The sequence below is a fragment of the Callorhinchus milii genome, unplaced genomic scaffold (genome assembly GCF_018977255.1).
Source record: "Callorhinchus milii isolate IMCB2004 unplaced genomic scaffold, IMCB_Cmil_1.0 Scaffold114, whole genome shotgun sequence".
Taxonomy (NCBI): domain Eukaryota; kingdom Metazoa; phylum Chordata; class Chondrichthyes; order Chimaeriformes; family Callorhinchidae; genus Callorhinchus; species Callorhinchus milii.
This window is the reverse complement of record NW_024704855.1, coordinates 75,481-95,664: the sequence shown is the minus strand read 5'-3', so window position 1 is coordinate 95,664 and position 20,184 is coordinate 75,481. Positions and strand designations below refer to the sequence as shown.

The following is a 20,184-nucleotide window of genomic DNA, read 5'->3' as shown; positions in this document are numbered from 1 at the left end:
TTAAAATGCAAATCAATTTATAACATTTTTGACCTTCTTGGTTCTTTCGGTAAAGTCACGTAGAAGGGAAGTAATAAAATAATAAAAACAAAACATAACAAAATAATTCTCACGACGTTTCGGCCACAACGCAAGCAGCCGTCCTCACCTGTTTTTATTATTTTATTATTTCCCTTCTACGTGATGACTTTACCGAAAGAACCAAGAAGATGAATCCCTGCAGTCACGAAAGCTTTAAATCGAAATTTAACATTTTTGACATGCGTTTTTCTGGATTTTGTTGTTGTTATTCTATCTTTCACTGTTAAAATAAACCTACCATTAAAATGATAGACTCATCATTTCTTTGTCAGTGGGCAAACGTACAAAATCAGCAGGGGATCAAATACTTTTTTCCCTCACTGTACTTGCCAATTGATAAGCATTTATTAGACAAAGCTACACACACTCACAGGTACACCGTTGTTTCGGGAAATTTCTTTAATTGCACAATCTTACCAATCAATGAGGTCCACTTTTGCCATTGGGCTCACGTTTCTACAGCGCGGTTACGTATGAAGTAAAAATCGTTTAAGGACGTTCCACTTTTAATCACACGTACGATTGATCACATGACAGTTACTCAATTAGCATAAATTAACATGAAACACACAAGCATCATTTCCATTTCCCAATAAAAAATTTAAAAAATTCAGAAAAACAATAAACACAACAACACCGTGTCACCTGCTGTTCACATTTGCCCACAGCTGTTCGCAAACCGCATAGCCAACATCTGAAATGCCTTTTGCTTTGTCAATGTAAACCGCAGCGGGCTGTCACGCCATCATAACGACGTGCGAAACGCTAAACCCAACGCCTCTCAACCAGCGATGGGAGAAGGTTTAACGAAAAAATTAAAACAGAAACTCACGCAAATTAAGAAGCTAAAGTAACGAAAAGATTTGTGTTGCTTTAATCAAACATCCCCCTCCCCCCCGACTCGTACATTTATACGTCGGCCCAATGCGATAAGCCACGATGCCACAAAGAACGCGTTCTAAGGAGACTTGAACTCTCAACGCTCCGCTGGGTTACAAACCCAGAGCAGAGCTGAATCCCCCAGCTACGAGGCTGGGTGCCGGGCTGCCCCCCCCCACCCCCCACACCGTCGCGTGGGTCAACGGCGTGCCCCCCACCCCCCCCCCCACATCGCGTGGGTCAACGACGTGCCCCCCACCCCCCCCCCGTCACGTCACGTGGCTCAGCGACAGAGAACGTCGACAAAAAAAAGACGATCACAACGGGGGCGGCGCATCGGGGGGGGGGGGGGGAGGTGTAGCGGGCGGAGAGTGAAACTGGCTCTGGCGCTAGAGCCACACCGTGCGAGGGGCGGCGGTGGCGACGTCACCAGCGACGTCACCAGCGGCGTCACCAGCGGCGTCACCAGCGGCGACGTCACCAGCGACGTCACCAGCGGCGTCACCAGCGGCGTCACCAGCGGCGACGTCACCAGCGGCCTGTCCGGGGGCCTCCTGGCGGCGGGGGGGGCGGGGCGGCCTCAGCGTCAGCCCCAACTCCGTCTGGAGTTCCCGCAGCTCCTCACGCAGCTGACACAATTCACGCGGCGACATCGCCACCACTGCCGCTGCTGCTGCTGGTGCTGCTCCTGCTGCTGCTACTGCTGCTGGTGCTGGTGCCGGGGCTGCCGGGGGCGCCGGCTCGCCCGGAGCCGCCACCCTAGAAAACGATTTGAATTTCAAGAGTTTTCATTGACAACAATATGTGAATACACTGCACACGATAGAGGGTTTGTCTGGGTTATATTGCGTGTATAGTGTATAGTGTAGTGTATAGTGTAGTGTATAGTAGTGTAGTGTGTAGTGCAGTGTGTAGTGTAGTGTCTAGTGTATAGTGTAGTGTATAGTGTAGTGTATAGTAGTGTAGTGTATAGTGTAGTGTATAGTGTAGTGTATAGTAGTGTATAGTGTAGTGTATAGTAGTGTAGTGTGTAGTGCAGTGTGTAGTGTAGTGTATAGTGTAGTGTATAGTGTAGTGTATAGTAGTGTAGTGTATAGTGTAGTGTATAGTAGTGTATAGTGTAGTGTATAGTGTAGTGTATAGTGTATAGTAGTGTATAGTGTAGTGTATAGTGTAGTGTATAGTGGTGTATAGTAGTGTAGTGTATAGTAGTGTATAGTGTAGCATAGTGTAGTGTATAGTGTAGTGTGTAGTGTAGTGTATAGTAGTGTATAGTGTACAGTGCAGTGTATAGTGGCTAATGCGATCTAAACCCAAAAACCTCGACAACGACGATGATGAATGATAATAATAGTTATCGCCGTGACGCGTGAGGAGCGGTGTGAGCGCTCCTCGTGAAACTCACCCGGCGCCGTTCCCGTCCGGGGCGGCGCCCACCAGCGAGTGGTACCCCGGGGGGGGGCGGGGAGGGGGGCACCGGCGACACGCGCCGGCTGCCCTGGGCCACCTTCACCCGGGAAGCCTCCAGCGTCGTGCGGGCCGCCTGCTTGCCCTCCGCGGACCTACGTCACACACACACATCTATATACACAGCTGTGAACACATTACACTACACACTACACTATACACTACACTATACACAACATCTATATAGATAGCTGTGAACACATACACTACACTATACACTACTACACTACACTATACACTACACTATACACTACACCAGGGGTCCTCAAACTTTTTAAACAGGGGGCCAGTTCACTGTCCCTCAGACCGTTGGAGGGCCGGACTATAGTTTAAAAAAAAACTATGAACAAATTCCTATGCACACTGCATATATCTTATTTTGAAGTGAAGAAACAAAACGGGAATAAATACAATATTTAAAATGAAGAACAAGTAAAGTTAAATCAACAAACTTGCCAGTATTTCAATGGGAACTATGGGCCTGCTTTTGGCTAATGAGATGGTCAATGTCCGGTTCCATATTTGTCACTGCTCGTCGTAACAAGTGATGCAAGTGTGCATCCATTAGTCTAGATCTGGTTGGAGATTTCAAATGTTTCATTCTGGAAAAAGTCTGTTCACAGACATAAGTGCTGCCAAAGATGGTTGCCATTTTGAGTGCATGGTTCCTGAGATGAGGATATGTCTCAGAGGGGAGAGATGCATAGAAATTATGAAGGCTGCTTGACTTGAATGCGTCTTTCAGAGAGTCACAATTCTGCAGTTCAGCCAGTTCCATTTGGTAAATTGTATCCACATTTTCAATGTCAATAGAAAATGGGTTACGGAAAAGCTGTATGTCCTGTTCATGGAGATGAAGCTCTTTAAATCCAAATTGGAACTCCTTTTGCAATTTTTCCAGTGAATCCACACGTTTTGTTTGGGAATGCAACCAATGGTTTTTCCGCTAACAGATTTTGAGTTGTGGGGAGATGGCAGAAGTTTTCCTCCTTCACTTGTTTGATGAGGAGGCCTAATATTACTTCAAATGCTTTGACATGTGATTGCATATCACAGATGAGCTTCCCCTTTCCTTGAAGTTGCACATTGAAACTGTTGAGTAGCTCTGTTACATCTGTCAGAAAGGCAAGGTGCCATTTCCATTCTGCATCATTGAGCTCTGGTACTTCTTTGTTTTTTTAAAGCAGAAAAGCTGTAATCTGTGGAAGTAAGTCATAGAAACGTTTCAAAACTCTCCCTCGACTCAGCCAACGGACTTCTGTGTGATACAGAACATCTTCATAGTCAACATTTAGCTCAGACAGAAATGCTGAAATTGTCTGTGGTTTAGTGCATGAGCTCTAATGAAGTTAACACAAGATACCACAAATTTCATAACCGAGTCCCACTTCAGTGATTTACTACACAGCGCTTGTTGGTGGATGAGGCAGTGTATGGCTATTGGATGAGAATGGTTATGTTTGTCCATCTCTTGGTTAATGCGAGCAATTACTCCTTTCTTAGACCCCACCATGCTAGGAGCACCATCAGTTGTCACACTGGCTAGTTTAGCCCAGTTCAGCTCCAAACCATTCACAGTTTGGCAAACCTTTTCATAGATATCCTCTCTTCTTGGTTCTTTCGGTAAAGTCACGTAGAAGGGAAGTAATAAAATAATAAAAATAAAACATAATAAAATAATTCTCACGACGTTTCGGCCACAACGCAAGCAGCCGTCCTCAGGTGAAAGCCAGGTCTGTCGGGGAGACAGCGTCTGAATGAAACCACACGAGCTTGGAGCATATATAAGCTGGGTTGGAAACGGGGGAAAGAGCGCCTTGACAAATAATTTGCATATCAAGAGGAATTTAGCATATTTATGGGACATGCAGGAATGTTATTAGTACTACATATGCAGCACGGGCATATGTAGTACTAATCACATTCCTGCATTTCCCATAAATATGCTAAATTCCTCTTGATATTGAAATTATTTTGTCAAGGCGCTCTTTCCCCCGCTTCCAACCCAGCTTATATATGCTCCAAGCTCGTGTGCTGTTTCATTCAGACGCTGTCTCCCCAACAGACCTGGTTTTCACCTGAGGACGGCTGCTTGCGTTGTGGCCGAAACGTCGTGAGAATTATTTTATTACTTCCCTTCTATGTGACTTTACCGAAAGAACCAAGAAGATGAATCCCTGCAGTCACGAAAGCTTTAAATCGAAAGATATCCTCTCCTGTAGTTGTTCCTTTGATGCTTTGCAGTGCAGCAAGCTCTTCTGTGACTTCGAAATAGTCATTCGTCGCACGAATAAAAATTTGAAGTTGTGCAGAATCACGAACATCATTGCTTTCGTCGAGTGCCAAGGAAAAATAGGAAAGTTTTTTTGTGGAGTTTTGCAAATGCTGATGCAAATTGTCTCCCATTTCTTCAATCCTCCGTGTAATTGTAGGTCCTAAAAGACTCACTGTACTAAATAAATCGGCCTTCTCTGGACACATCTCTTTGGCAACAGAAAGAAGGCATTCTTTAACAAATTCTCCCTCCACGAATGGTCTGCCAGTGCATGCTATTAGCTTGGAAACTTGAAAACTTGCTCGCAGTGATGAAATATTTAGCTGCTTCTGCTTCACAAAACTATTTCGCTGAGTTGTTAATGTATTTTTCAGTTTTAATATTTTATCTTTTCTCACTTCTCCGACCAAACAAGCATATTTATCTTTATGTTGAGTTTTATAGTGTTGACGTAAATTGTATTCTTTGAACACAGACACTATATTCTGGCATATCAGACACACAGCTCTTTCCTTGTACTGCATGAAAAAGTAATCATAAGTCCACTGTTCTTTGAATATCCTACACTCCGAGTCAATTTTTCTCTTTCTTGACATCATTGTTTCCTAGGGAGTCAAAATTGATATTAGTAAAATACCAATATATATACAGCGCTACAAAAACAATATACCAGTAATAACTTTGCCCACACAGAGACATACAGACTGCACTGCCCATCAATGCAGTCTGATTGGGGGAAACTCCGCCCCCTCTCCCTCTTCCACCAATGACCGTCCTTCCCATGCAGAAAAAAAGTAACAGACAGGCAGCGGCGGCAAAAACACCCGGCGGGCCGGATAAATGTCCTCGGCGGGCCGCATGCGGCCCGCGGGCCGTAGTTTGAGGACCCCTGCACTACACTATACACTACACTACTATACACTACACTATACACTGCACTATACACTACACTACTACATATCTGTCCCACACACCGAACAGAAACCTTTTGCAAGGAATCATCTCCCTGTATCGACCACACACACATACGCGGTACGTGTGGTGAACATGCCGACAGGACCACGCTCTGGTAGTCAATGACGACGACGCTTTGTGACTGATTGGTCCCCACCAGAGAGCGCCGCTTTCTCTAGAGGCTGGTCTCACTGACGCTGTTGGATGAGAGGACACTTCCACTGCCAGCACCTTCACAGCTCGGGGTGAGACTCATCAGCCTCTAGACAAAGCGGTCTCTGGTGGGGACCAATCAGTTTCAAAGTCAATTCATCGTCGTCATCGTCATCATCGTCATATACTACCAGAGCGTGTTTTATCTCTCTGCATGTTCATCACACGTACCGTGTGTGTGGCCAATGCAGTGAGATGATTCCTTGCGGGAGGTTTCCGTGTGGCGTTATCGTGCTAACGCAGCTGCTGAAACATATTCTTATATTTTGTCACGATGTTTAAGCTGTCTTCTTGGTTCTTTCGGTAAAGTCACGTAGAAGGGAAGTAATAAAACAATAAAAATAAAACATAATAAAACAATTCTCACGACGTTTCGGCCACTCGCACGACCCAACACCGAAGCCGACGACCTCCGACAACCATTGGAACCTCATTTGGCAGTAAAAAATATGATCATTGGTTTTTTACCCTTCTATCTGGCAACAAAACTGACACCAATTATCATATTTTTTACTGGCAAATGAGGTTCCAATGGTGTAAATGCTTAACCCCGAGCTCTCATACTCTGATGGTGCGTTGTCTTTGAGTTGTGCGCCTTTTGGCATCATCTGATTCAACACCATGTGAGACTAGGCTCTAAGGAAAGCTGTCTCGGGTGTGGACCAATCAACTTCAAGGACAGTGCATACATTATCAGAGTTGTGTTTTTTGTTTGCATTCCAACCGCAGGTATTGTGGTCTATGCAAACATGACTCCTTGTAAAAAAGGTGTCAGTTTTGTTGCCAGACAGAAGGGTAAAAAACCAATTATCATATTTTTTACTGGCAAATGAGGTTCCAACGATCTACAATCTGAGTACGACGCTTCGTCCAGTGATCACAACCAGCATCATCAGGCGGACAACAGACAGACCAGTGCATTTGCTCTGCAACACGACGGTGGGCTGAAGCATGAACCCATCGGTGAAAAAACTATTATCTACCTCCGACAAGGCGTCGTTCGCGCCCCCCCCTACCCGCGTGCCCCCCCCCCCGCGTGCCCCCCCCCCCCGCGTGCCCCCCCCCCACCTGCTCCCGCTCAGCGAGTCGTGGAAGGCGCCCAGCCCCAGGTAGCAGATCTCGGACAACTCCAGCAGGAGGCTGAGGGCGGCGATGGCGTACATGAGCAGGAGGAAGATGGTCTTCTCCGTGGGGCGAGACACGAAGCAATCCACGCGGTGTGGGCAGGGGTGGCGGACGCACTCGAAGCGTGGGGCCACCTCAAAGCCGTAGAGCAGGTACTGGCCTGCCAGGAAGCCCATCTCGGCCAGCGTACGCGCCAGCAGCTGGAGGGTGTAGGCCGCCATCAGCCCGTCAGACTTGATCCTCCAACGCTCGTTGTGTTGCCAAGGCTCCCGCTTGCCCTCTTCTTCACCCTTCTCCTCCACCTCCTCCTCCTCCATCTCCTCCACCTCCTCCTCCTCCACCTCCTCCTCCTCCTCCTCCTCCACCTCCACCTCCTCCGTGCATTCAACCGCGCGGTCGACTCGCTTGGCCCGCTTGTTCCGTTGGTCTCGCTTGAGCTCGATCCTGACCACGGCAGAGAGCGGCGGCGGCGGCGCCGTTCAAGTCCCGGTGTGAAGCGTCGGGGGCGAGTGAAAGTGCTCGCTCGCTGCGAAACGCGACATCACGACGACCAACAGAGACGGACACGGGGCTGTCCGGGATCCCACTCCCGATTGTCGCCTCCGAGAGACGCTTGAAGTGTCAAGTGAGCACCTGGTGCGACGTGCAAGAACTTCGCCAACCGGGGAGGCAAACGCAGCCGGCGTGGCTCTGGCCACAGACCCCCTCGGGGGCTTTGAAGCGCCGCTCGCGAGAAGCACTTATCCCGACGGCCTTTGGAGACTACGCGGGGGACTTTTGTCTTTGTGCGCGTGTGGCCCCGTGTGCGTGTGTCTGTGTGTGTGTCTGCGTGTGTGTGTGTCTGCATGTGTCTGTGTGTGTCTGCGTGTGTCTGTGTGTGTCTGCGTGTGTCTGTGTGTATCTGCGTATGTCTGTGTGTGTCTGCGTGTGTGTCTGCGTGTGTGTCTGCGTGTGTCTGCGTGTGTCTGCGCTGTGTCTGTGTGTGTCTGCGTGTGTCTGTGTGTGTCTGCGTGTGTCTGTGTGTGTCTGCGTGTGTCTGTGTGCGTGTGTGTCTGCGTGTGTGTCTGCGTGTGTCTGTGTCTGCGTGTGTGTCTGTGTCTGCGTGTGGCCCCGTCTGCGTGTGTCTGTGTTTATCTGTGTGTGTCCGCGTGTGTCTGTGTGTGTGTCTGCGTGCGCGTGCGTGTGTCTGTGTGTGCGTGTGTCTGCGTGTGTCTGCGTGTGTCTAGAATCCAAATTCCCCCCCCCCCGCTGTAAAACACTCCCTCCGGGGACGTGTGTACCTGGTGATGCGATGCACAGCGAAGCCGAGGTACAGGATGGTGGGCGTGGCGACGGCGATGATCTGGAACACCCAGAAGCGGACGTGCGATAGTGGCGCGAAGCTGTCGTAGCAAACGTTCTCGCAGCCGGGCTGCGCCGTGTTGCACGTGAAGCGGCCTTGCTCGTCGTAGTAGATCGACTCGCCGGCCACCGTCGTGAGAACGATGCGGAAGATGAGGAAGGTGGTGATCCACAGCTTGCTCAGGAATGTGGAGTGTCGGTGAACCTCCTCCAGCAGCTGTGTCAGGTAGCCCCAGCTCATCGTGAACGCCGCTCAGATGCAAAGACGCTGCTGCGGGGAAACGTTCGAGTTTGTACGGGCAACTAGCATCACTTAGAAACATTCAACTTCAGGACTTTGAGAGATGATCAAATAACCTGTCCCGTTTGTCCAGTTGCCCGTTTGGAACGAGAGTCGTAAGTTCAACCTCCACGCACAATAGATGACAGTGGTGGCATCCACATCTATAAAACGTGAAGAACCAGTGGCATCTACATCTACAGAACGTGAAGAACCAGTGGCATCTACATCTACAGAACGTGAAGAACCAGTGGCATCTACATCTGCAGAACGTGAAGAACCAATGGCATCTACATCTGCAGAACGCAAACAACCAGTGGCATCTACATCTACAGAACGTGAAGAACCAGTGGCATCTACATCTACAAAACGTGAAGAACCAGTGGCATCTACATCTGTAGAATGTGAAGAACCAGTGGCATCTACATATGTAGAACGTGAAGAACCAGTGGCATCGACATCTGTAGAACGTGAAGAACCAGTGGCATCTACATCTACAGAACGTGAAGAACCAATGGCATCTACATTTACAGAACGTGAAGAACCAGTGGCATCTACATCTGCAGAACGTGAAGAACCAATGGCATCTACATCTACAGAACGTGAAGAACCAGTGGCATCTACATCTGCAGAACGTGAAGAACCAGTGGATTCTACGTCTGTAGAACGTGAAGAACCAATGGCATCTACATTTACAGAACGTGAAGAACCAGTGGCATCTATATCTGCAGAACGTGAAGAACCAGTGGCATCTGCATCTGTGTTTGGTGTACATGCCATACACCACGTTTGTATCGACAGAAGTCAAGTTGGACTTACAAACGGTACCTCTGGAACCTAACCTTGGTAACGTAAGTTGAGTTCGCTCAGCGTTGTGTCCACACGCTCACAACAACAACAGCCATTCGGCAGTCAACCCAAGGCACCTACCATGGGTTGGCTGACAGATGGCTGGCCGATGCAACAACTGTGCCCCCTACTGTGAATACTCGCTGCGCTTTAAACGCCCGGCGCTCCGCTCGTTGTTGTGAGCGTCGCTCCTCTGCCCTCCGTTGTTGCTGGAGGGCGACTGCCTCCAACTGATTCTAGATTTGAAGCTTTCGTGATTGCAAGGATTCATACTCTTAGGTTATTTCGGTAAAGTCACGTAGGTAAAAATATTAATAAATTATAAAAAATGTGAAATAAAATAATAAATCACGACTTTTAGGAGGCAACCCAAGTCTCCGTCGTCAGGTGGGACCGTCACAGCTAAATTGACTGTATCAAGTGAGGCAAATTCCAAGTGACAAGCTCTTAAATACAAGGGGAGGGGGGGAGGGGCTTATCTGAATGTTAAACGCGGGAGATGTCAACACTCGGTAAATTAGAATAGTACCTGTCAAATAAGATGGTACAAATATGTGTAGTTAAATCTTTTACCGTGATGATGGGTACAAACTAATCATTGGAAATATATTATTAACCATGTAACAGTCACTCACCCACTCACTCACCCACACTCACTGTCACTCACTCACCAACTCAGCCACTCATCCCCTCACTCACTCACTCACCTACCCACTCACTCACTGTCACTAACCCACCAACTCACCCACTCATCCACTCACTCACCCACCCACTCACCCACCCAACTCACCCACCCAATCACTCAGTCACTCTCCCACCCACTCACTCAGGCACTCACCCACCAACTCACCCAGTCACTCACCCACCCAGTCACTCACCCACCCACTACCCACTCACCCACCCACTCAGTCAGTCACCCTACATTATAGACTGTACCTGTGTGTACAGTCTACATTATAGACTGTATCTTTGTTATAGACTGTATCAGAGGCAATATTGTTATTTCTATTAATATTATTTTTATTATTAATTTTTATTTTTACCTACGTGATTTTACCGACAAAAAACCTAAGAGTATACCTCCAACTGCCCAGTAGTAGCAGCGTCCTTCACGAGCCTCCTCCTCCTGCTCCACAGAGGCTGATCCACTCAGCTCCACATCACTCCATCTCTTCTCTAGCCGTGCAGACGTTCGCTCACACACACACAGCCACAGCAGCAAGGAGAGACAAAGACGGCAGCGGCTGCGTGGGAGACAGAGCGCAGAGAGAGAGAGCAGGAGGAGGGTGGTGGGGTCAGACCTCTGCTGGAGCGCAGGAGACGATCAGCTGGGAGAAGACGCAGCGAGTGGAGGAGACGCCTTAGCAGATGCACGTGGCAAAGACGCCATCTTTCTGCCCCTCCCCCTCACCTTCGGCTCCTCCCCCACATCCGCCCCCCCCTCCACATCCGCCCCCCCTTCTTCACCCTCACTTCGGACTATTTATTGTTGAATATTTTCATTATTTTATTATTTCCATTCTACGTGGCTTTACCGAAAGAACCAAGAATATTACCCTGTTCGTGACCTTGACCCTGCTACTGACTTTGACCCCGTGCCTGACCCTTGACCCTGCCCCCGAGGGCAATGCCTGCATAGGTGCTGCTACTCGCTACTAACACCACTTGCCCCTACAACCTGGTACAGTCTACATGGGGGGGGGATGGTGGGGGATAGTTGTGTTTGCATTGACATTTTCAGTTGAAGTTTCTACTTGAAAAAAATAATTAAAGTGAACACAGACATTGGGGATTTGTTTGTGTGTGTGTGAACGTGTTAAACTGTGTGTGCGCACGTGTTCAATAAACCGTGTGTGTGCGCGTGTTAAACTGTACGTGTGTGTACGTGACGATTATCTGAACCGGTCCTGGGACTCCCCTAGGTCGACTCAGCCTCAAATGCGTACCTGGCGTAGCGGTGTAGTGTAGTGAACATCGCTAGCCCTGGCCACCCACCCCCTCGTGTGCCACAGTGCCAGGTTGCTACTGCTACTCGCTATCAACGCCACTTGACCCCAGCAGTCTGTTCAGGCTGTAGAGGGGGGTCTTTGTGTTTGGAGCGAGCGTGAGGAGTGAGTATGGTGTGAGCCAGGGAGTGTTGAACCCTGTATCTCTCTCTCTCATCAGGACTCTGCCTGGACTCCCCAGAACCTCAGAACAACGTTGAGGAAGACTCAGCGTGAGTGATTTTCTCGCTCTCACTCTTCACACTCACTCGCTACCTCACTGACTCAGTCACTACCCTCACGCATTCACTACACTCACTCGCTACCTGCACTCATTCACTCACCACCCTCACTATCCTCACTCGCTACGCACCCAGTTTGTGTGACTAGTGCTGTACTAGTAACGAATTGGCAAGTTCTGTTTACGTGACCAACCCTGTTACTAATTGGCTGTGTCGCGTGGTGAAGGGTTTACAAAAACCTGTAATATTGATCATATTGGTCGCGAAAACCTACGTTTTCAACGTAGGCTTTCACAACAAATATCCATCATTGAGCTTTTTGGGTTGGATCACGTAAAAACGAACGTGTCGCGATAGTGCCGATCGTTGTGTTGGTGGTACAGGTGTGCGCGTTGCATCGCCGGCACGACAAGCCAGGAACTTCCATGGAGAGAGGGGGGAGAGGAGCGGAGGGAAGAAGAGGCCAAGGCAGAGAGCCAACTTGGAACAGGCTTGACGATGAGCGGAGAGGCTACGGTGCAGACCGAGCCGCCCAGAGGGGAGCAGCTGCAGGGAGAGCAGCTCTGAGCGTGAGAGACGAGGAGAGACGGGACAACCTGGCAAGAGCCGGGCAGGAGAGGGGGGCACAGGGAGGCAGAGGGGGGCATGAGAGGCAACCTCCAGACGAGAGGGCCAGGTGGGAGCAAGAGGGAGCCAGGAGGGTCGTCATGCCGGTGATGCTGAGACCGATGGACGTGGCGAGGGACGCGGCGGAAAGAGGGGGGGGGAGGCAGGCCGGGGGGGGGCGGTTTGGAGAGGCGGAGGCCAGAGCGATGGCAGACAGGAGAGAGAGACAAATGTGGCAGGGGTTTTGCGAGGAGGCCGTGGAGGAGGGCAGAGGAGCGCCGAGAGACGAGTTCGCGAGACAGACGTCCGTAGCGCGAACGATGTCGGGGCTGAAGGCCATCGAGCATAAGTGGCCTGGCAGGAGAGCCAGAGGCAGGAGAGGGGGAGGCTGGTAGAGGAGACTTTAGTGAGGGCAGATTCATACACAGAGACCCGTAGAAGAGACCCATAGATTCACACAGAGACCCATAGATTCACACACAGAGACCCATAGATTCATAGAGACCCATAGATTCACACAGAGACCCATAGATTCATAGAGACCCATAGATTCACACAGAGACCCATAGATTCATAGAGACCCATAGATTCACACAGAGACCCGTAGATTCACACAGAGACCCATAGATTCACACACAGACCCGTAGATTCACACAGAGACCCATAGATTCACACCAGAGACCCGTAGACGCACACAGAGACCCATAGATTAACACACAGAGACCCATAGATTCAACACAGAGACCCGTAGACGCACACAGAGACCCGTAGATTCACACAGAGACCCATAGATTAACACACAGAGACCCATAGATTCACACACAGAGACCCGTAGACGCACACAGAGACCCATAGATTCACACACAGAGACCCATAGATTAACACAGAGACCCATAGATTCACACACAGAGACCCGTAGATTCACACACAGAGACCGGTAGACACACACAGAGACCCATAGATTCACACACAGAGACCCATAGATTCACACACAGAGACCCGTAGACGCACACAGAGACCCATAGATTCACACACAGAGACCCATAGATTCACACACAGAGACCCATAGATTCACACAGAGACCGTAGACACCAGAGACCCATAGATTCACACACAGAGACACGCTCACCCACCCACTCATGGAGGAGCAGCAGCAGCAGCAGCAGGATGGGAGCCTCCACTTCCAGCACCGCTTAGAGGTCACAGCTGATTGCCTCGCTGGGCAATCCCACACACTTCGCCAGCCCTCCACCACCCAGCCTGCCCCTCTCTTTACCCCTCCCCCCCGGAGCGGTGCTGGGCCTCCCCTACGTCCACTCTGCCCCAAATGAGTGTGCCTGCTGCTGGGGTCTGTGGTGAACATCACCGCCGGGGAGACAAAGGCGGTCGGTCAGGGGTGGTACCACAGTGCCGGCCTCTATAGGTGCGTGAGTCGCAGCACTCACCCCGACTGTCTGTTCAGGCTGCACGGGGCATGGGGAATCGTTGCCTTTGCGTTGACATTTTCAGTGAAGATTCTCGGTAAAAAAAAAACGAATTTGATAAACAAACATTTGGAATTTTTGTGCGCACAATGTTTTTCACCTGCAACTCAATCCGTCGTGAGAATTGGAAATGCAAAGGGGGAGGGGGGGTGCAGTAACAAGCAGCCACGTGACAATTCAGCGTTGGACGATTTTGTCGGAGAGCCCCTGAACTGAACCTTGTGGCAGAACCCCGGGGTCCCAAATAAAGAGTCTAAAAGCGTGACGTTGATTTTGGAGAGAAAACCCGGAGGACCCCTAGAAAAATCCACTTGAGCACGGAGAGAGAGAGAGACGCAAACTCCAAATATACAGCAGCAGGCGTCAGGGTGAAGATCGATCCCACAAACTCCTGTATACTACGCGAGGTAGTCAGCATCTCCTAGCCACTATGATGAGAGACACGCAAACTCAAAATATACAGCAGCAGCAGGCATCATCAGAGTCGGGATCAAACCCACGACCCCTGTATACCAGGCGAGGTAGTCAACATCTCCTAGCCATTGTTTCACGGCGTGCACCCTGTGTCATTTACACTTTGAATTTCGCAGCATTTCCATTCCTTCATTCTCGCAGAAATAATCTCAACGTTTGTGTCACGTGACGGTTGATTTGGAGCGTTCACCGCCCTTTGGTTATAGTTGGTTTCACACAATTGAAATGTCTACTTATTTCTTTATGAATAAAACGCCGCGTCTGTTCGCCTCTTCAGGATGTACAACTTTGTTTTCCTGTTGCTCCAACTGAAAGTGCCACATCAGCAAAAAGAAGCCAGCAACGGTTGAAGGTTATTTTTTGTTCACCATTGGCCACCAGATTGTTTGAGAGTCTTCATCCATTCTGAAACGTGTCCCAGAGGAACGGCCACTCCCGAGATGGAGCCATGGACTCAGGCATTTGAAAGCGGAAATCTCGCTCTGAATCAGTTGGGTGGCATTTTATTCGCCTTTGTAACGCTGCCGCGTGGAACCTGCCTGGTCTATCAATCCTTGTGGAAGCTTCGGGTCTTCTCGGCCACGGTCATGCCCCCTCCCTTCTCTCTGCTTGTGTAATGAGCGACTTCCACGACACGTCGTATAGAGGGTACTTCTTTATTTCTCACACTGAGCACAACACAGGCCAGCACTGGTTCTTCCTCTTCACTGAATACAACTCGAGGCAATAACACCTCCACTGGCTACACACACAGCCGATCACTCGGCGAGGTCCCCTCGCCCTCACTCGTCTCCGCCGCTGGCTGGCGGCGTGACGATGACGGCGATGGAACCAACGCAGGAGATCTTCCACGTGGCCGGACGATGGAGAGCAATGTGGGTGAACAGCGACACAGCCAGGACCCAGGACCCCTCACCCGCCCCGAGCCACGTCCGCTCCTCCTTATATCCCCCCAGGCTAAGCCCCGCCTCCGCCACGCCCTCTCGTGGAACGTTCCAGCAGGTTCCCGGAGCATCTCGGCTAGCCCCTCCTGTTACCTTTGCCCCAGATACGCCTCCTTCCCCGATTGGCTGTTACCTCTGTGGCTGTAACCGTGAAACTCTTCCCAGGCCAGCTGGTGTCACTTTGTCATGTCAACATAACCCTGTCATTACACTTGTGAAACGTGGACCCGTTCAATGGAACATCAGCGTTACACAACCAACGAAAAGATAATGCCGCTCGACTGATTTGGAGTGAGACCTCTGCTGTGAAACCGGAGCCGGTCATGAGCACACTGCCCAGGTATGGGAAACTCTCCACTCTCTCCACAACTGCCCCATCACCGATTGGGAGTTGTGGGGGTGGAGTGCCCGATGGTACAAAATGCCCGGGCAGGTGTTTCACACACACGCGCACACACACAACAACAACCGCCATTCGCCACTAAGTGGCGGTGACGTCACCACGACGCTTGTGCCAGGCCATGTGCACCTTAAGGCCACGTGAAGTGTCGAACGCCCGCCGGCAGGAGGTCACACACACACACAACACCAAAGTCATGGTGAGTTTGAAGTAATTCTGTCGAGCAGAACTTTGAAGGTTAATTTGTATTCACATCGAGTAAAGCGCCGCCCTCATCAAACACCGAAGACGTGTCTGCGGTGTAACAGTTGGCATGCTGGACTCCTCCAGGTCGCTGGTTCCATTCGATCTCCCAGCAAAGCAGATTCAATGTGAGCATGCTACTTCAGTCCCACATCATCTGCCCAACCAATATTCATGGATTCATCACAGTGATTCAAGTACAAGGTCACGTGTGGTGGGGTAATGTGTGGGTACGACCACTTTGTCCAGAATGTTTGACAGGTGTGGGGTAGGTTGGTCAAATGCTATTAACTCTTTAACTAAACTCTTTGTTATTTCACTGGTAAGGCCCACTAAGCTATATAGCGCTTTTTTCAGAAGCAATCTGGCCACAAATGATAGCTCAACGAAGTGGCCTATCGTGTGGATATCTATAGCAGCCAAATACTCTCAACGCGTGTTTCTAAATGTGGAGGGGAAAACCGGACGACCCGGAGAAAAATCCATGGGACAACTCGGAGAAAGAGAGACACGCAAACTCCAAATATACAGAGTGGGGTGGTGGTGGTGATGGGGGTCGCTGCGCGGGTATTTAACGGGGGGCACATTCCATTAAACCCACGAATTGATGGTGTCACACTTGGACGTGACGACCAGAGGTTACTGAATATCGACAGTTTAATGATTGGGCAAGTTTCTTAAATCTGTCCAGCCAGTGGTTATCATGTTATGTGTACGCCGCAGTCTAGCGGGAGGGTGAGGTGGGTGGGTGGGGGGTAAAGTGTGAATACGCCCAACTCTTTAAACTCCTCTGATCAGCATGGAAGAGGAGGCCAAACACACTCTGGAGTTCACTGGGACGGAGGCTCTTCCACCAGTAGGGGCGTTAGCGAGAAATCCCTGTTGCCATTGATTTCGTCTGTGATGGTTTTCTGAGAAAAGACGTGGGCACAATAGCTGTTAGTTACCCCCAAAAGTCGTCTTGCGTATAGATGTTAGTGTATGAACACATCGTCCTGCGGAGGGAGCTGGTAGGAACGTTGGGTTGCTCGGTCAATGGCCTGCAGGGTCAACGGCCATGCTTATAAAGGGCTTATGATGATGATGGGCCATTGTGCCCCAGGCTGTGGTCAGATTTGTCATCTTGCACTCCAACAGCAGCGCTTAGGAGAAGCCACTGGGTGGCAGTAAGTGGCTGGGCTCAAATATCAATTGACAATTCAATTCGCGAGTGTCCATGTTGTGTTGTTGTTGTTGCTGCTGCTGCTGTTGCTAAGTTCTCCCCCACTCTCGTGTGAGCTTGTCCATGGTGTTGTTGTTGTGTTGTTGCTGCTGCTGTTGTTGTTGTGAGTGGGTGGCGTTGCAGCCCAGTAACGAACACTGCAGTTTAACACGAAGTAAGTAAAGACTTGCATGACAAATATCTGCCATCTTGTTGTTGTTGTGGTGGTGTTGTTAGATTGTTTAAATATAAACGTGTTAAATATCTGCCATCTTGTTGTTTGGTGGTTGTGTTGTTAGATTGTTTAAATATTAACATCGTGACAAATATCTGCCATCATATGGCTGTGTTGTGGTTGTTGTGTTGTTGTGGTGGTGGTGGTTGTGTGTTAGATTGTTTAAATATAACATCGTGACAAATATCTGCCATCTTGTGTTGTGGTTGTTTTGATTTAAAGCTTTCGTGACTGCAGGGATTCACATTCTTGGTTCTTTCGGTAAAGTCACGTAGAAGGGAAATAATAAAGAGAAGTTTCTGTTGCAAAAAACTTAGTCGCTAATGTCCCAATAATCGGTTTAAAACAATAAAATTTCAACCTCAGAGAAGCGTCGAGAAGCACGTGGAAATTCCACATTCCCATGGCGCGAGTTTAGCCACAAGGAAGCCACAAGTCGCTGGCCAGCCTCACCACCCACCCCCTCGTGTGTATCGATCCCCGAGGGTCGATCAGCTCTGTTACTGTATTATTACCGTACAGTAATAACACAGTAACCACCTTCAAGAGCCGAATGGCTCACAGGGCTATACCTAATCAATGAACTTGAACCTTGCAAACTAACTCTTGACTCTATTGTAAGCGCTGGTTAATAAGAATAAGAATGCTGTTTTGTTTTTTAATGGCACCATACAAGAGCCCTTGATGCACATTGAGATTGGGTTGCTGCAGTGGCTAGGAGATGTTAACTACCTCGCCTGGTGTGCAGGAGGTCGTGGGTTCGATCCCGACCCTGACGCCTGCTGCTGTATATTTGGAGTTTGCGTGTCTCTCTCTCATCATCATCACGGTGGCTAGGAGATGTTAACTACCTCGCCTGGTATACAGGAGGTCGTGGGTTCGATCCCGACCCTGACGCCTGCTGCTGTATATTTGGAGTTTGCGTGTCTCTCTCTCATCATCATCACGGTGGCTAGGAGATGTTAACTACCTCGCCTGGTATACAGGAGGTCGTGGGTTCGATCCCGACCCTGACGCCTGCTTGTATATTTGGAGTTTGCGTGTTCTCCCCATGGTCGTGTGGATTTGTCTCCGGGTCATCCGGTGTTTACCTCTACGTTTAGAATCAACTTGCGTTCAGAGTATTTGGCTGCTATAAACTTACACATAGGCTGCTTGTTGAGCTATCATTTTGGCCAGGTCGCTTCTGTTAAAAAACCGACATGACTCAGTGGGCCTTATTTGGTAGAAAAAATAAATGTGCAAATCCTGCGGTCCGTGACAGTGACACGTGGGGACCGAAATGCAGTCAAGGATAGGTTCTTTTTTCAATCGAACCTCTCACTGGTTACGCTGTGAATTGTTGTTGCATTCAATCCGCACAAGCGGTGTTCATTTATAGTGATATTTTTTCAAGTAACGGTGAAAAATATGCGTATGGTCGGAAAATTAAGCGAACTTTTCGGGATAATAAAACCCCCCCAAACAAAACGTGTAAGACGTGGCAACGCTGTGCGTTGCTGTCACCGGTGAATGGTCCAGCCAGAACGGCATGGAATTAGTCTTTGCCGCATGCAGAAACACTTCCTCATAGGGCATACAGATCCCCCGCAACCAGAGGTCGCAACCGGGTACCCGATACCCGTACCCTACCCGATAGCCGGCTACCCGTACCCAGCCAGGTACGGGTAGCCGTTTGCGACCCTGGTGCGGCGGGTACGGATACGGCGGCCGTGAGTCACTGGTGAGTAACCGTTTGTCACTCATTTCGGGTAGGGGTACGGGTACAGGTAGGGAACGGGTACCTGTACCCGGCCGGGTACGGGTACCCAATTGCGACCCTGGTGCGGCCAGGTACGGGTAGGAATCAAAACCACGTTTGTGACCTCTGCCCGCAATGTAAAAGTTTATTCACAGACCTAAGCCATTAGTGGGACGGTGGGAGAAAAACAAACCTGGCCTTGGCAAAGCACGTGGCGTCAGTCTCGCCCGGTCATCCTCGCTGTCGATGTGATGATGTTCTAGATTTGAAGCTTTCGTGACTGCAAGGATTCATACTCTTAGGTTTTTTTCGGTAAAGTCACGTAGGTGAACAAAAATGATGTTCGTGTCAGATGTGATAGACCACACACTGGAATGAGGGGGCGGGAGGGGGGAGAATTATATTATAATAAAGTATCTTCTTGTTCTTTCGGTAAAGTCACGTAGAAGGGAAGTAATAAAATAATACAAATAAAACATAATAAAATAATATAATAAAATAATATAATATAATAATAATATATATAATAATAATATAATAATATATATAATAAATAATAAAATAATATGATAATATATTTTATTTCTCTTCTACGTGACTTTACCGAAAGAACCAAGAAGATGAATCCCTGCAGTCACGAAAGCTTTACATCGAAATAACAAAGCAATGGATCTTTAGAAGCGAGCGTGAAGCAATGTTCACCACAGTTGCCCTCCTGGTTGTTTCCTTTGAGTGACACCCTTGAAGGTAAAACCGTCGGCAAACGCGCTGACGCGCCGCTCTGCTCGGTCGCAGTGGCGAGCTACGCGAGCGCGGCGATGCGAGACCGCGACCCGGATGAGGACGACGAGGAGAGGCTGCAGATCATCGAGGAGGTGGACGAAGAGGAGGAGAAAGACGAGGTGGAGGCGGCGGCGGCGGCGGAGGATGACGAGACGAACTTAGAGGGGACCGGTGTCAATCCCGGCGTGGACAAGACTGCCGAGGCGCTGGGCAGTGCGCAGGACGGGACATTGGCGGAGTGCGATGTGCCGGGCAGTGGGGCCACTCGCCGTGGTGGTGGTGGCGGTGGTGATGGCGGTGGTGGTGGCGGTGGTGGTGGTGGCGGTGGTGGCGGTGGCGGTAAGAGCGCACGTGCTCAGACTTCACAGCGTAGTTGTTAGCG

The 20,184-nt window shown here is 49.6% G+C and overlaps 1 protein-coding gene across 1 annotated transcript; it reads right to left on the bottom strand.

Moving 5' to 3' along the window:
- Window positions 1-1,657: 1,657 nt before the first annotated feature.
- On the bottom strand, window positions 1,658-8,576 carry LOC121851763 (gap junction gamma-1 protein-like). The gene is made up of 4 exons (XM_042345835.1): window positions 8,275-8,576; window positions 6,938-7,438; window positions 2,398-2,522; window positions 1,658-1,719 (listed from the first exon to the last, which is right to left on the bottom strand). Exons 1-4 carry the CDS (start codon window positions 8,574-8,576, stop codon window positions 1,658-1,660), a joined length of 990 nt encoding a protein of 329 aa, XP_042201769.1.
- Between the last annotated feature and the right edge of the window lie 11,608 nt (window positions 8,577-20,184).

Bases quoted from the DNA above. Each gene is read 5' to 3' on its own strand.
- LOC121851763 (XM_042345835.1), bottom strand. From the start codon at position 8,576: ATGAGCTGGGGCTACCTGACACAGCTGCTGGAGGAGGTTCACCGACAC. The intron at 7,439-8,274 runs GTACACACGTCC...TGCCGTGGTCAG, and splicing joins GCTGTGCATCGCATCACCAG to GATCGAGCTCAAGCGAGACC. The intron at 1,720-2,397 runs GTGGGCGCCGCC...ATCGTTTTCTAG, and splicing joins CCCCGGGGTACCACTCGCTG to GGTGGCGGCTCCGGGCGAGC.